Below are 16,058 nucleotides of genomic sequence, written 5' to 3' on the forward strand. Positions count from 1 at the left end.
GCTGCGGGAGCCTCCACAGAACATCTCCGGATCGCGTTCCGAGGCTGACCGCTGAACCAGGACAGGGTGTCCCAGGTGCTGAGCCCTCCCTCAGCCTCCAGGTCCAACTGGTTCTCCTACGGTAGTGAACCTGTGCCCTGACCTGAGATAAGTCACTGGGTGACCCCGCAGCCTCTTTCTATGACTCCATCTGGATTTGGCTGACTGTAGGAACAAGCTTCAAGGGACTGCTTGGGTCTCCGTGGGGTAGCAGTCAGCTTTCTGGCTGCTATGGCAATTGCTGGGAACTGAAGGCACAGACAGGCTCCAGCCTCAGCACAAGCACGCAGGTGAGTCTAACTTATGTTTTGAGCTAGAAGCTACGGGGTGATAATGCCCCAAAGGCAGATGCAGGAAATGGCGTGCTGATGAAGCAGAGTTCTGGGAAGACATAGAACCTGTTGGAGTTGCCTGCTTCAGGTGGGAGGGTCCTGGCGATCTGAGCCTGTAGACACCTGGGCCCCAGGACCCAGCTGCTAGGGATGTAGAGTAGGAGCCCGCATCCGGACGCCAGAGGGATGCTGTTGCTTCAATGGTATCTCTAGCTGTCTCATCATGTCACAGCTCCAGAGCCTATTCAGGGAGTAAATGGGTCAGAGACAGCCAGTGTGTGTGTGTGTGTGTGTGTGTGTGTGTGTGTGTGTGTGTGTGTGTGTGTGTGTGTTGGATGTATATACGCATGTGTATGTATGTAGGACACACACACACACACACACCAGTGTAGGATGTATCATGCAGGAGGTTATTAATGGAGCATCTACACCTCTCCAGCTGTGAGTTAGGATCAAGAGAACTGAGTATAGTTAGAAGAAGGAAGTATTTAAGATCTACCTAGCAACTTTTTCTCAGAGGCCATATTTGCAGTGACTTTATTTGGTCTAAATGTGTTTTAGAAACTTGGCAATCCAAAGAAAAGCTGTAAGCCCTGTTTCCAGAACCCATGGAAATTGATTCAGAGTTTCAAGTGAGGCTTCTGATTCATCTCACCCCTTTTGGTACTCCCAGAGAAACTTGTAGAACCGGGTTCTAAATCTCAATCTTATGCTACATTTTTCCCCCAAAGGGAACTCCACACAGCTTCATTTCTAGGACTTTTTGAGCAATGGGGAGTCTTCAGGACTCTGAAATCCCCAAACCAATGAGGATGTGGATTCTCCTTTGACCCTGTTCCCCAGCTACTTTTTGTGAGTCTGTTTGTAAAGTCCTCCTTCCTGTATCAGCTCCCATGATGCTCACTGTCCCCCTGCCCCAGGGAGGGGGTCAGGAGAGTAGACTTCACATCACAGGGGCGATGCAAAGAAGGCTGAATGAGGCCCGCAGATTGGGCCACCTTCCCAAACTGATAGGTAGAAAAAGGAGCCCTTGTGCTGTGAACTGACTCTCTCCCACACCTGTGTGGAGTGTGTGAGGATGTCCCACAACTGCTTGGAGTGTGTGAGGCTGTCCCACACTTGTGCAGAGCATGTGAGGCTGTTCCACACCTGTGTGAAGCATGCAAGGATGTCCCACACGTGCTTGGAGTGTGTGAGGCTGTTCCACACCTGTGTGGAGCATGCAAGGATGTCCCACACCTGATTGGAGGGTGGGAGGATGTCTCACACCTATGGAGAGCATGTGAGGCTGTCCCTGGGCATTTTTTAGCTCTCAGATACAGATTCTGGAAGCTGTGCTTGTGCCCTAGCCCACACTTGATGGGGAATGAATCATAACACCCCTTGGAGGTCAGTAGAATGCCCCTCCCTGTTTACAGGGTGGCCTCCCTCTGATCAGCCAAGCTGAAGTCCAGGCTCCTTGAGCACCAGTGGACCTATGGCTCCCCCTCTGCCCAAGTTTTCCCTTCCAGCTCCCTCCTCTGATCGTGCCCTTACAGAGGTGCTGGGGGGGGGGTGTCTCTAAGGTGTGCCCATCTCTGCTGCCTTATAGTGGCCCTGAAGATGGCCATTGAAAGTGACTGACACACATGTATATCATTGATACAGCAACCATGGCTGAGCCTGGGGACCCCGAATGATCTAATTACTGCCTCTTCCACTCTAATTTTCCAATATCATCATTCTTGCTTCTTTGGTCTTGGGTAGGTTATCTTTGAAAGGAGAATGATAAAATGATGGGCCTTCCTGCTCAGGTCATAGTGCTCCCGGGACGAGCCCCCAGGAGGTCCCTGAGCGCAATCTGTGTGAGGCCCAAGGGGTGTCTACAATGCACTATCAGCTTGCACTGTTATCAGTTCTCCAGATGGTCATTTGTGACATGCTTGAGAATGCATATGGGGCCTCAGAGTCCAGGACCTGTTCCCGCTCTGAGGAGAAAATGCAGCCCCACATAAAACCAGGGCAGGCAGAACATGCTTACATTTTGTTTCCAAGTAATGAAGACTTGAGCATTTCTAAACTCATCCCTCTCACATCTGGACCTGCTTGGCCCCAGCCCCCTTCTCTCAGTTCCCCTAGGCTGTTGCTCAGTCCAGCTACCAGGTGGGGAGGATGGTTAGGAGGGGTTGCCTTGTGGACACATTCCAGATCACAGTGGTCTGAAGCCAACTGGGAGAGAAGGAAGGTGGCATGGAAGCAGGATTGCCTGTCCTGTAGGTTCTGGGAACCTCTGGCTGTAGACACTGTTGCCTTTGGCAGAGTGAGGGCTGCAGAAACAGTGGCCTTCTGCTTTGAAAGCTCCCCAAGATCGAGGCCAGAGGGGAAGGGACCACACACATCCGAAGACCAGGGAGGATCCCCTAGAGCTGAGCAGGGCTGGAGCCACCCAGTGCCCCACCTAGAGGCCCTTGCTGGGTGGAGGGCTTGGATGGAGAACTAGTGTTAGGAAGCTAGCAGATTGGACACTATGGGGAGAGACATGGAGAGGCTGGGTGGGGTCTGTCTATGAGAGATTCTGGTAGACCCAAGGACCATCTTCATCTCCTGAACCTTCTATAGACTGGAAGAAAGACCAAGAAGCTGAATGCATGTGTGTGTGTGTGTGTGTGTGTGTGTGTGTGTGTGTGTACGTCCCCAAGTGAGTGAGCCAATGTGTGGGGAATGTGGCATCTCATTACTTGGAGTGGTAGAGCAGAAGACCCCATCGCCCCTGGGTCATTGGAAGGGCAGCTGAGCAGTCACTGCTCAGCCCCAGCCTCTTCTCAGTCCTAAAGGCCTAGTCTCTGGGGACCAAGTTCAGGTCAGGAAAAGAGAGCACATGTTTTTGCTCTGGGCTCGCCTCCCCTTCATCCATCCCTACTGATGCTTCCTTCATGCCCTGCCTCTAAAGAGGGAAGGGCTGACTCCTAAGACCCACTTGGTCTCCCTACCAGGACCTTCCAGGCACTGTACCATCTCACCCAGGCCGTGGGGCCCTGCTTGTTTCTCAGGATCCCAATGGGGTCTCCTCTACGCTGGGATGGTGCCCATCTTCCTAGGGGCTTTCTTTTTCCAAAATTCACTTTAAAGAAAAATAGATGCCACCCCATCTGATTTCTCTTCTTCCTTTACCACCTTTCCCTCCCCTCCCCTCCCCTTCCCTCCCCTGCCCTCCCCTCCCCCTTCTTTAGTTTGGTTAAATAGCCATACAGCTAAAGAGCATCAGGAAAGCAAGTTGACATGAACTTATGGCCAGTTAGAACTGTGCTGACAGGGCATATATGTGAGGGAAAAGCCAAAGGATTTTGTGTAAACAAACACTTTGTAATTTGGTTTTATAAAAAGGATTTTTCTCATTACACAAAGAATGCAAATGCATCTTAGAAAAACTCAGAAAATCCCTTCCAGCCTGGGGCTCATCATGTCTTTCTGCCCTGGAGCCGCTCTGGCAGGCTCTGAGATGGCCTTCCAGCCACACAACTACGCATAACAGAGTGTGGTGGTGTGGGTCTCACTATTGTGCAAACACCATGGCTGGGTCACTTCAAGTGAAAGGATTTCCCACGTCAGGAGCTCAAGGCCTTGCTTCAGCCTTGGGGGATCACGGAGGCAGAAGTCCCCTGGCTAGCAGTTGCTCACTAAGACTCATTGAGACTACTCACCCTCTAGGCTCCCAGGGAGATGAATTCCTGCCATGGCCCACTGTGGAGCTTGGGGGCCATCTCACCTCCTCAGCTGAGCCTAAAACTCTCAATGTATCTGTGCTTCGAGTTTCCCTTATCCAATTATCTGATCCTCCTAAGCTGCTGATGGCTTATTCAGTGGATCTCAGCCTTCCTGACACTATCAACCTTTAATACAGTCCCTCATGTTGTGGTGACCCCCGCTCCAACCACAAAATTATATTCATTGCTACTTCATGTCTATAATTTTGCTAGTTATGAATCATAATGTAAATATCTGCATTTTCTAATAATCTTAGGTGACCCTTGTGAAAGGGTCATCCGACCCCAAAGTGGTTGTAACCCACGGGCTGAGAATCTTCGGCAGAAGCTGCTCACTAGTCACCATGTGGATAGCAACGTTTCCTTCAAGAACTGTCCAGCACGGCCTTGGTGTCTCCAGCCTAAGGCTCCAGCCCCTCCAGAGCTCAGTCTTGTAGCACTGAACAGGGAAAGGCTGGAGATGGAGGGGTCCCAAGGACCTAGCTCCTGTAGATGTAGAAAGGGCCCCACAGGCTGGGGTTCATGTGGATGAGCACCTGGTTCCACCATTTGTTTTCCACATAGTTGACTCGGTGCCTCCTCTGTCCCTCATGCTACCTGATGTCTCTTCTGCTCCAGGACACGATGGACAACAAAGCCATGTACATGCACACCGTGAATGACCGGGACACCAGCTCTGTCTTTGAGGAGCCCTTTGATGGTAGGAGCCTGTCCAAGCTGAACCTGTGTGAAGATGGTGAGTACTTCTAGCTCTTGGGGACCCTTGCTGTTCACCCGGCCTTGGTGGCCCCAGAGCCTGCCATTCTCCCTGCTGAGCTCAGCAGATAGTGACTAGTCTATCTTTGGAGGTCTCTTCTCTGGGTTTTCTGTCATTCATCTTAATAGCCTATGTTATCAGCAAGGTGAGGACCCATTTTTTGGGTGGGCTTGTCGAGACTGAGAACAACACATTGAAGATTCTATAACTCACCAGCCCCTCAGAGAGGTGCCTGCATGGAATTGCCTTCTTCCTCAGACTGGAGACAGAGGAACCAGGATGCTTTCCTAGCACCAGATCCCTGTGCACCAACAAGCAGGCATCTAATAAATGTCTGTACTGTCATTGAGTAGGTACCTAATAAAGCTTCTTCATGCACAAATCTACTCTTCACGGGGCTTGTGTGGAAGAGGAGAACACTGTCCCACTTCTGAGAGGGTTGTTTTGGAAAGACTTCAGGCTGGCTACCTAGAGACAGCCCCTTGTCCATGCTGTGGTCTGTGTTTTGCGACACGATACCCTGCCAATTGCCTCTCTCAGCAATGGCGACTTGTCTTTTTTCTCATGGGAGCAGATGTAGGAAAGGGAGACATGTCTGGGAGAGGAGGGAGGGGACATCCCCAGCAGGAGTGACAGACAAGGAGCTTCTGGTGAGGGGTCCTCAGTCCCGCCTTGGGGACATTCAGCAGTTAGCTCTTCCTCAGGGGTCTAGTTGGTGTGCTGGATGTCGGGGGTGCTCTGGAGGGAAACTGGACCAGCGCCTGCCTGCAGACAGCTCACAGTTGCTGGTGGGAGGAGAAGCAGGCTTGAGAGCAGTCCTCTCAGTGTGGCTTCTGATGTCAAGTAGGGAAATGGCTTCTGGAAAAAGGCTGAAGAATGACTGTATTACTTTTCTTCTGCTGTGGCAAAATGTCCAACAAAAGCAGCTTAAGGAGGGAAGAGCTTATTTTGACTCACAGTTTAAGGGTGTCGTGGCAGATACGGTATGGTGGCAGAGGCCACATTTTATCCTCAGTCAGTGTCTGTATGTGCTCTGGAGAGAGCATCTTCCTTGGGGAAGGCTAGGGAGAAGAACACTGGGAACCCCATCCTGAAGGTGAGTGAGTGCATGCATGTGTGTGTGTGTGTGTGTGTGTGTGTGTGTGTGTGTGTGTGTGTTGCCTTACTCAAGATATCAGCAAGGGTGATGCTGATCCATGCTCTTGATTTGGTTCGGTTCTCATGGGCACATTAGTAAAGAGGCCAGGTTTGGCCAGACAGGACTGGGGTTGAGGGTAGGTGGATGGAGTCACCAAAGGTCACTGCCCCTTGAATCAGGCCCTGGAGCTCTGGGTTTTGCTCTTCTTGCCTCCTGTCCTGCTACCCGCCCACCTGTTTTCCACCTTCCATTTTCCTTGCATCCACAACCTTTTCTCTCTTCACACACTTTGCAGTTTGTACAGTTATTATACTGTTTCTTCTCTGCTCATGTGGTGAGAAGCATGTGGACTGGAGGAGGCCTGGCACCTCTTCCGAAGTAGGATGGCTGCTTTGTTCGCTGATGCCTCCCAGGCCCCGTGCAGGACAAGCACTCTCAACTATTCACAGAAGAGCTGACTAACTAAGGACAAGAGCATAAGGACCTTGGAATCGAAAAGCAGCCAAGCAAAAGCCTGCTTCTGAGTTCTCTGCATTCCTTCACTCTTTTCCCTGGCTGGTAGGTTCTGGGAGGGGACACAGAAATGGGAAGACTTGAGCCAGATTGGATCTGTTTTGGAAGGATCTGGATACTTTTTTGATCTTCCTCTCTGGAGAGTAAAACAGAGGAACAAGGGGGCGTGAGGCCAAGAGAGGGAAGAAGAAACTGGAAGGAGCTGGTGGAGACCGGGGAGCCCGGGCCAGGCCCATCCCAGAGGCCTTCAGTAGATTAAAACTGAGAAGTGTTGGATGAACTCCAAGGCCCTTCTAGGGCTGCTTCCTCAAAATGTAGGGTGGGAGGGGAGAGGGAGGGGGCTGTGGTTCCTCTTGTTGGAGGCTGCCTCAGCTCTTGGGTCTTGGCGTGGAGCAAGGCCCTCAAAGCACAGCCCAGCTGTTCAGGTGTGACTCAGATTTGACTGCGGATGGGACTCTAGGAACTGTGGGTGGGGCTGGAGAGATGGCTCAGTGGTTAAGAGCATTGGCTGCTCTTCCAGAGGACTGGGGTTCAATTCTCAGCACCCATAGGACAGCTTACAATAGTCTGTTGACTCCAGGTGCAGGGGATCTGACACCCTCACACAGGAGTATATACAAGCAAAACATCAATGCACATAAAATAAGAATAATAAATTATTCAAAAAGAAAAAAAAAAACATTTGGAAGGGAGGCAGAGCCAGGCAGATCTCTGAGTTTGAGGCTAACCTGATCTACAGAGTGAGTTCCAGTACATCCAGAGCTGCTCAGAGAAGTCTAGAAAAAATTAAAATAAATGAGAACCATGGCTGTAAATACTCATGTTGGACAGAGGTCTGGCCCTGGCTGCATCCTTTCTGGGTTCTCTCTTGGCCTCCTTCCCCATCACTCCCAACGAGAGTCCATTGGTTGTGTCTGTACCTTCTTGCTCTTACACACTTCCTGGGACAGCCACAGCCTTCCCACCCCCACACTCTTCACCAACCTGTGCCCCATCCATCATCTCAAGTCCCACGGACCACTTCCCCAGGCACAGCCCAGCTTGGGGCTCAGAGCTTGTATTATTGGTATCCACCTGCTGTTACGAAACACCTGACAGACGCAGCTCCCAGGAGGGAGGGTTCATTTGGGTTCACCATTTGGGAGATTTTAGCCTACAGTTGACTGGATCCATTGTTTGGGCCTGAGGTGAGGCAGAGCATCATGACTGTGGGAGTGTAGGTAGCGGAGGCCTCCTTTTGACTCCATGGTGGCCAGGAAACAGAGAACAAGTCTAGGGCAAGTTACAGCCCCCTGAGGGCAAGACTCCAATGACCTATTTCCTCCAAGTTCTGGAAGTTTCCATCACCTACAAATGATGTCATCAAATTATGAGCCCATCTGTGTGCCAATCCATCAATTACTCGAGGGCCCTCAGTTCTCAAGGATCAAATCCAATGTCTGGGGACCAAGGCTTCAACACCTGAGACTTTGGGGGGGCACAAACCCATAACCAATCATTGCATAAAATATCGTGTATTCCAGCTGGCTGGGCTCTTCTCTGGGTGGTGTGTGTATGTGTGTGTGTGTGTGTGTGTGTGTGTGTGTGTGTGTGTGTGTGTGTGTATGACTCAAAGCCAGGGAAGGTGGCAGGCTCTTCTCTGAGTTCTCCAGACACTGTGTAGGTGGTGGACACTCAGGAGATCTCAGTGACAGCACATGACTCACCTAAGGCCACTCAAGTAGTAACAGACTGAAGCCTGACTCAGGGCCTCCCTGCCTGTAATTCAGGGTTCCTTCCTGGGAAAGAAATTGAAAAGCGGACTGATGGTCCATCCTAGTGACTGATCCTCATCTCTGGATTCTGAACTGATAGAGAAATTGACTGGGAGGTGGGGTGAGAATTAAAACACAGGATCTGCCTTTTACCTGGCCAGGCTACCTTCAGGGGTGTGGCCCAGGCCTGCCACTGGCTTGTGTTAGGCTCACTCAGTAGAGTCCTAGGCAGGAGCTCCTGGAAAGAGGATGCTCACACAGCCAACCAGCATGTGGGGCCGCACTGGTACTGCCCCTTCCTTGATCGCTGCCCCCTACCCTTCTCTGACAAAGGACAAAGCCACAGGCGGCTGTCTCATCAAACCAGCCAGCGTCCTTGGGCAGGCTGCAGGGTCGAGAGAGAGTTCCTGTTTTGCAGGCTCAGGTCAGAACTCCAGAGCGTGGAAGCAGCATCAGGTCTGAGGGTCACAGCCTCACGCTGAGTGCTGGATTGGGGGGTCCATGGCCCAGGGAGTGTCCTCAGTGCAACAGCATCTCCCCTGCCACCTTGCTGTGTTTATTACTTGCGACTGTTGCCCCCTTCCCTTCCCGCCTCTTCTGGTTCTTCCCCTCCCTTCTCTCTTCCTCTCTGCTTGCTCCCAGCTTCTGCCCTCTCCTCCCCTCCCCTCCCCCCTTCATTCCTTTTGATTTTTACTTCACAGGTGGGAAGGGACTGTGGCATGTCACTGGTCCCCTCCACGGAAGGCTCCCCCTCTTCAAACACTGGCACCATCTCATCCTTACATCTATGGAGCTGCCCACCTGCCACGGTGACCTTGGTAGTAGTTCCGGTCCTCTGTACCTCTGAGGTTCCATCTTCCTTTCTGTGTCTTATTTCTCAGCAGCCTCCCTGGAGCCCACTGTGGACCAGAAGGCAAAGGGCGGGCACTAGAACCTGCTAGGCAATACCTTAAGAGGCGTTATAGCGGAAATGCTTAGAAGAACGATCCCAGAGAAGCCCCCCAAAGAAAGGCTCCTTCTCATCCCTCGCCTCAGCCTTGCTTCAACCTCCCCCCTCCAGCCTTAGTTTCCCCTGCCTGTTCAGCCAACTGGGGACCTCTCTAGGCGGGATCTAGGACTCAGGCAGCCTGGGAATGGAAGGCGCCTGGCTGGGCCCGCCTCCTCTGAAGTGGTTTGTGAGGTCCAGAGAGAGGTGTTAGTGTCGGGAAAACAGTCCTGTTCTCTCCGTGGATTCAGCCCGCCCCACCGCATGTGTGGCGTGGTCCTCCACGGCTGCCCATGGGAAACCAGGGGAGGTAGTGAGTGACACATACTTCTGGTGGTGGCAGGATGCCTGCAGCCTGGGCTCTCTGGTCCCACGTTCCTTCCCCATAAAATTCCATTGTTCTCCCAGGGGACCTGCTGCATCTACCTTCCATCGGGCAAGCATCACTGCTTCATTTGGCGAAGCTGAGGGATGCTGGGTGGATGACTGCACAAGGGTCTGGCTATGACCTACCTCATGGAGGATGACCACCTTTTATAGGTTAGAGCAGACTAGGGGCGTTAACTCACTCAGTGCTGTGACACCCGGGCACACGTCCTGTTAAACAAGAACAAGCATTGGTAGAGGAGGTGTGAGCACCAGAGATGCTGGTGGCCTCATGACCCGAGGGGTCATTTCCCCAACACAAAGAGGCTTAGAGAGGGGAAAAGAGGCCAGAATTGCAGTTTTTCAGATCATAGGCCACACACAAGCATTGTGAGCTTGGGTGCAGACCTCAGGCTAGGTGCAGAAGCCTCTGTGTACTGCCCCCCCCCCCCCCCGTCCCATTTGCCACTGTTCTGTACCCTGCCTCATGTCTCTTTGGGTTCAGGTACTGGGGGACCCTGGCAGGAGATGGGAGTAGGGAAGACATGGGGCTCAGGTATATTCTACTCCCCAAGACCTGTTCTGCAGGGCTACCTCAGGCTGGGGGTCCTCTTTAGGAGAGCTTTTTTCTTTCTGAGTTCTAGCTACTCTGTCTCATCCCTGAGACATCCTCAGACCCAAGGGGGTGGCAGCTCTGGGGCGCTGTTCTGTTCCTGGTGAGTGTCTCATATCCTTGTCACCCATTGGCATAGACTACCTTTTTAAAACCCAGAAGTCTGTGTGTAAGAGAAGGCCACCTTTTGCCCTGGGTGGGGGGTCTTTGCTCTCAGAGTCCTCATCCTTAAATGACAGTAATGTCATTGTCCTCCCAGGACCAGAGGAGGATCACATGACAGAACCATGTACAGCAGGAGACACTTGGTTTCATGTGTCCCTTTACCTGTTTGAGAGACCTTGAAACTCTTGGGGAGGTGGAGAAAGGGAAAGACAGAGAGGTCCTGAGGAGAAGAAGGAGGAAGAGGAGAAGGAGGAGGAGGAAGAGGAGAAGGAGGAAGAGGAGGGGTAAGAGGAGGAGGAAGAGAAGGAGGAGGAGGAGGGAGGGAGGGAGGGGGCTAAACACAACACCACAGACAAGCCCAGCATTAAATGTGTTTATTCTTTGCTTAGATATGCTGCGCTTCCTTCTGCGGCACACCCTGCTCTGTTTTGGGGTCAAGGTGGTCCAGCTGTAGCTGTCAGGGACACATCAAGCTCAGTTGCATTCAAACGGCCCAACCCTCCACTCTTCCAAAGCAGACACCCGGGTGACTCTTACAACATGTGCCTGCAGCTGCCTGCAGAACTGAGGGAGAGAAGGCAGGGGCGTTAAGCTTGATTTTCTCTGCCCAGAGAAGTCAGCTCACCCATCACAGCAGGGTGGAGGGAGGATGCATTACAGTTCTGGAAATATTGATGATGCAGATGTAGACCTGGCTGAGTCCCCCACTTCTACCTTGTAAACATCTTCAGCTCAGGCATCTGACAGGGGACAGGAGAGGAACTTGGGATCTTTACTGGCATTTGGGGCTATTCTACAAGCTGGTGACCTTCTGGGATTTTTTCCTTTGTTTGTTGTGGGGTGTGTATGTGCATTGCCTTTCATTTATTTTTTTAAAGTTAATTTTAATTTTTAGAATTTCATATGTGAGCACTGTATTTACATCCTCCTCCCTCATCTCTCCCTCCACCTTGTCCCATCTGTTTAGGGCTGACCACTAACCTGATTACTCAACAGGGCACTTGTTCTAGCAGAAGCTGATCTTCACTCCAGCTGCCATTGATCGCCACAGCTCTTCATCTAGTGGTAGGGCCTTGTGAGACTAACCCCTACTCCCATTGTCATTGGACCAGCCCTGTTTACGTGACCACATTTATGAGATTTTTATGGGTGTAGCTTCTCCGTTCTGACTCTTGAAGTCTTTCTGTCTTCTCTTCTATGGTGTTCTTGGAGCTGTGTGTGTAGGAAGTGTACTGTAGAGGGATCACTTGGGGCTGGGCACCCCATGGTCAGTTGCCCTCTTCATTTTGATCGGCCATAGGTTTCTGTAATTGTTTCCATCTGCTGCAAAAAGAAGCAAGAGCTCATTTACTGTGAGCATACATAAGGAGAAGTATTTAGGATGCTGTTAGGAGCTGTGCTGGCTTAGGGAAGTGGTATACTAAGTCCTCCTTTAGGATCGACATCTTCACCAGCCACGGGTAGTTGGTAACTGACTAGGTTTGATGTACCAGGCAGCAATTCTCTCTTGTTGAATTTGCCTAAGGTCCAATTTAGATACCTGTTGGTTGCCCTCAAGACACAGGAGTTGCTACTACACCCTTAGGGATATCTCACTGTGCTGGTCATTGGGGTGGTCTGTAGGCTTCACAGCTGGTTGTGACTATTGACTGGTTTTCTTTCCTGGCAGCTTGTGTAGAATATTCAGCTACTCTTCAGGGAGGTGGCTTCCAGGTCAGTTCCAGGTCTATTCCTTTGAGTTCTGTGTCAAATGTACATGGCGTCTTCAGCAGTAGGGTCTAACCTTCAAGTTCTGGGAGACAAACAAGGGTGAGAGCCTGGATTGTTCTGGGAGTCTCTTTGACTCCCCTGACCAACAACTTGAAAGTGCCAGACGCTGGGAATTTTGTTAGCTAGTCTATGGATCTTTGGGTAGAGCATTATCACCACAAGTGGCATAAGTTCCTTCAATATATTCAATACACACACACACACACACACACACACACGTACATATGTATAAACATATATTATGTAAATATTTTCAAGTAAACCTGAGATAATATGATTCCATTTGGGACAAAAATAGTGGTACCTCCCACCAGGCCCCACAAGTCATTTCATTCTTTGTATAGGACTCCATGGCCCTCTCCATCCCACTTGGATCTTAGTAGCTAGCTGACTACCTTGTCTGCTCTTCTCCACCCCTGGACTGTCCTCCATCTCTGAGCCTTGGCTCTCAAAGCAGACACACAGGCTGTTCTTGCATCAGTGGGAAATGAGCATAAGCCATCCATTGTTTTCAAAGAATCTTTATCCAGAATAACCTTGGGAACAGATAGGGCTTGGGACACAGAAACTTTATGAGGAATGGACAGAATTATAAGACAGTCTGGAAGTACTAGGAGGAATGTCCTAGAGCCCCATGAAGTTGTCATGGAATTATCTCAGGCTACGCTGCCTCCATTTTAATTATCTTCTCTCCTTTTCTTAAAAATGGATGTGAAAGGTTCAGACTCATGGGATGTTGGGGGTGATCACTTCTACATCCACCCCTCCACTTGCACCTCCTCTTCTGGCCTGTCTTCCCCAAGGACTAAACAAGGCCTGGGGACAAGCAGGGTCACCGTGTTTGCTGCACACTATAGCCCCATTGGCTGTGCTTATAGGAAAACCAGACCAAGTGGTGGTGGTGGCTTTTCTTCTCCCACCCTCCCACTCAACAATCAACACAGAATCCTCTAGCTCAGCCCATCAAAAAGCAGGAGGGGGAGGGGAGTATCCTCTCCACCAGTAACCAGCTCCGAAGTACCTGGACACCAGCTGGCTGTCTTCCAATTCACTTCAGTTCTGGCAGCATCTTCTTGCAGACAGATCCCATGGAGGGAGGGCCCACCACAACACTGACCCACTAGAGAGCCCATTCATGTGCCTAGATCATGGCATATGTTTCTAACCCTGGCTATGAACCAGTATTCCCATGAGCCCCTCCACCAGCCTAATTTGTTACAGTGGCTCAGAGCTCAGGAAAACATTTTAATTGTGAGTCCCCATTTATTACAATGGGTGTTACCAAGGACAGTGCTCGACAGTCGCATGGAAGCATTATGCAGGATGGGGTAGAGAAGAGGGTTGCAGAACCCCCATAACCTCCTTGGACACACCACTTCCAGCATCGTCCACAAATTCAGCTATTTGAAAGACCTCAGAACCCAATATTTTGGGGATTTTAGGGAGACTGTATTAGCTCGTATGATTGAGTAATCACTGGCTATTGGTGATCAACCTTCATCCCTTTCCTCTTCTTAGTGGTTTAGGGGTGGCCTGCACATTGGTCCTTCCTGTGTACCTTGATCTTTTTGGTGGCCAGGCTTATTTCAAAGCTACATAGCTTCCCCCAACTAGTTTACTGATGCACAAAAGACCTTCTGTTCACTCTTGAGGTCTCAAGGGTTTGGGGAGATTCCTCTAGTATATACAATGAAGACCGCTGTATGCATCACTGTATCAACGATGTTTAGGACCTTCCCTGGTCCTTGTAAGACTTACTGCATAACCACTGTCACTTCAGGTCAGAGGCTTTCCTTGACTTTGTCTCTGCCACGTATGTGTCCTCTTCACTTTTATGAACAAAGCCTAATGGAGGTTCCCCCTAAAGGCATAAAAGTTGCAGCTGCATCAGAGACAGAGGTCATTTGGGGCTGCCTCTCATCATGCACATGGTACAATGAAAACAGCGTGAGCGATGAGTAACCAGTGTGAGAATGAAGCTTGTCCTAATGAAGTCAGACTTGGGCAGGTTTAATGGAGATCCTTGGATGAGCTGAGCACTGGGGTTCCTCCCAGCAATAAAATGGGCCCCACCTGCTGTTTATGGGCCTGGAACCAATACCAAAGAGACCCAAAGAACATGACTGTCGTGATTGTTAAAAGTCAAGTTGGTGGGTTCGGAATCATTCCATCCCCTGAGTGCTGTTGTTCCTACCCGGTTACTTTGGAGATAAAAAACTGATTTATCAGACTTAACTTGCAAGTGTGCTTGTAGATGGAGAGAAAAAAAATTCTAAGCAGATAACTCCCAAAAGGGTCTAAAATTATAACTGAAAAATTGAAACATTGTTTTTGGAGAAACTGAAAGTTCTGTTTTCAGAGAAAGAGTATATTGATGAGGGACAGTTTGGGATGCTTTCACATGTCTCACAGCTCTTACGTGACCGACAGGCTTTAAATCTCCCTGCACAGAGCCCCACACCCATGCCTGCCCTCGTGGCAGGGCTGGGAGGGGGGCTGGGCTGCCTGATACTCTTTGGGCCTGCTCTTGCTCCCATTATTAAGAGCACTCCACACTTCTAACCTCTGGGAATAATAAAATACTTTAAGACAAGCTTATTTTGAATATGTCCAATCAAAAAAAGAAATCAAATGTTTTTTCCCCTAATAAACTGAATTCTTACAATAGATAATTCGTTTTCTGTCCAAGAATGTGTCTTCACATCCTCTCTTGATATGACAAGTGTTGTACTCTAGAACCATGGACTTCTATGCCCCAGATCTGTGATTTCATCACTGGATCAGAATGAGATTGTCCAGGGTGGACCTCAGCCTATAGAAGATCAAAGAAAACTAATTCAGTTCCAAGGATTTGATTACATGGCTTACCTACGTGGGCACTAAGTGGTGTTCAGAAATCCTGGGTATGTGAGGGGAGCCAAGCCTTCGTTTGCCCTTTCAGAACAAAATTTTGCTCCAAGGTATGTTTTGTAGCCAAGTAGAATTTGCCAATTATTTATTTGTATGAGGCAAATGTAAGGGATGACCTTTCCAGCAAAAATAAATGTGCTCACATGTGTCCACTCCTACAGAGAACCTCACCAGAAACCTGCTGCTCCCAGAAACAAGAGGGTGATTGTCCCTGAAGTCTTGTCCCTGAAGCCCTGCTGGGTGTGTTCGGTGGACAGAAGTGGGTGCTGACAGTTACACAGAATGAGGGAAGTGCTAGAAAGATGTGTTTGAGGTTCTAGATAGTTCTCTTGGTGTAGTTAGTAATCCTCAGTGTACTACCTCCCAGAATTCGTGTGTGCGCACGCATGTGTGCATGTGAAAAGTAACCAGAGAACAATCGTGGATGTTCCTCAAATACTGTCCACCTCTTTCTTTCTTCCTTTTTTTTTTCTTTTTTTCTCCATGAGACTGGGTCTCTCACTAGTTTGGAACTCATCAGGTAAGCTAGGCTGTCTAGTCAGCAAACCCCAGGGATCCTCCTGTCTCCACCTCCCCAGTCCTGGGATCATAAACTTGTACCCCTATGGCATGTGTGTGTGTGTGTGTGTGTGTGTGTGTGTGTGTGTGTGTGTGTGTGTGTTCGGGGGTGGTGGTGCATTCATGTTCTGGGAATCAAACTCAGGTCCCCATACTTGAAAGACAAGCACTTTCCTGACTGAGCTATCCTTCCTAGTCCCTTCTAGAACATTCTTAATCTTGAGCACCTAAAGAAATTGTGATTTTCTTATTGTCAACCAAGTCAGTGTTTCCCAGAAGGTGACTATGCTCAACACAGCGGCACTAAGTGACTGAGTCACATGCAAGTATGTGTTTGTCATTTTCATAGTGAGGTATTTTTTAGTTACTGGGAAGATATTCGCTCTCCACTTGTGATGATGATGCCCTTTTCTCC

The 16,058-nt window shown here is 49.9% G+C and overlaps 1 protein-coding gene across 1 annotated transcript in view; it reads left to right on the forward strand.

Annotated features, from left to right (window-relative positions):
* Scara5 (scavenger receptor class A member 5) overlaps positions 1-16,058 on the forward strand; it is a 90,772-nt gene continuing 74,714 nt past the window's right edge. The window contains exons 1-2 of the mRNA XM_036199481.1: positions 1-329; positions 4,733-4,850. Of these exons, the coding sequence (XP_036055374.1) occupies positions 4,739-4,850 (112 nt within the window). The 5' untranslated portion in view covers positions 1-329; positions 4,733-4,738. The remainder of the gene's footprint in view (positions 330-4,732; positions 4,851-16,058) is intronic.

Source organism: Onychomys torridus, chromosome 9, assembly GCF_903995425.1.
Source record: "Onychomys torridus chromosome 9, mOncTor1.1, whole genome shotgun sequence".
NCBI classification, from domain to species: domain Eukaryota; kingdom Metazoa; phylum Chordata; class Mammalia; order Rodentia; family Cricetidae; genus Onychomys; species Onychomys torridus.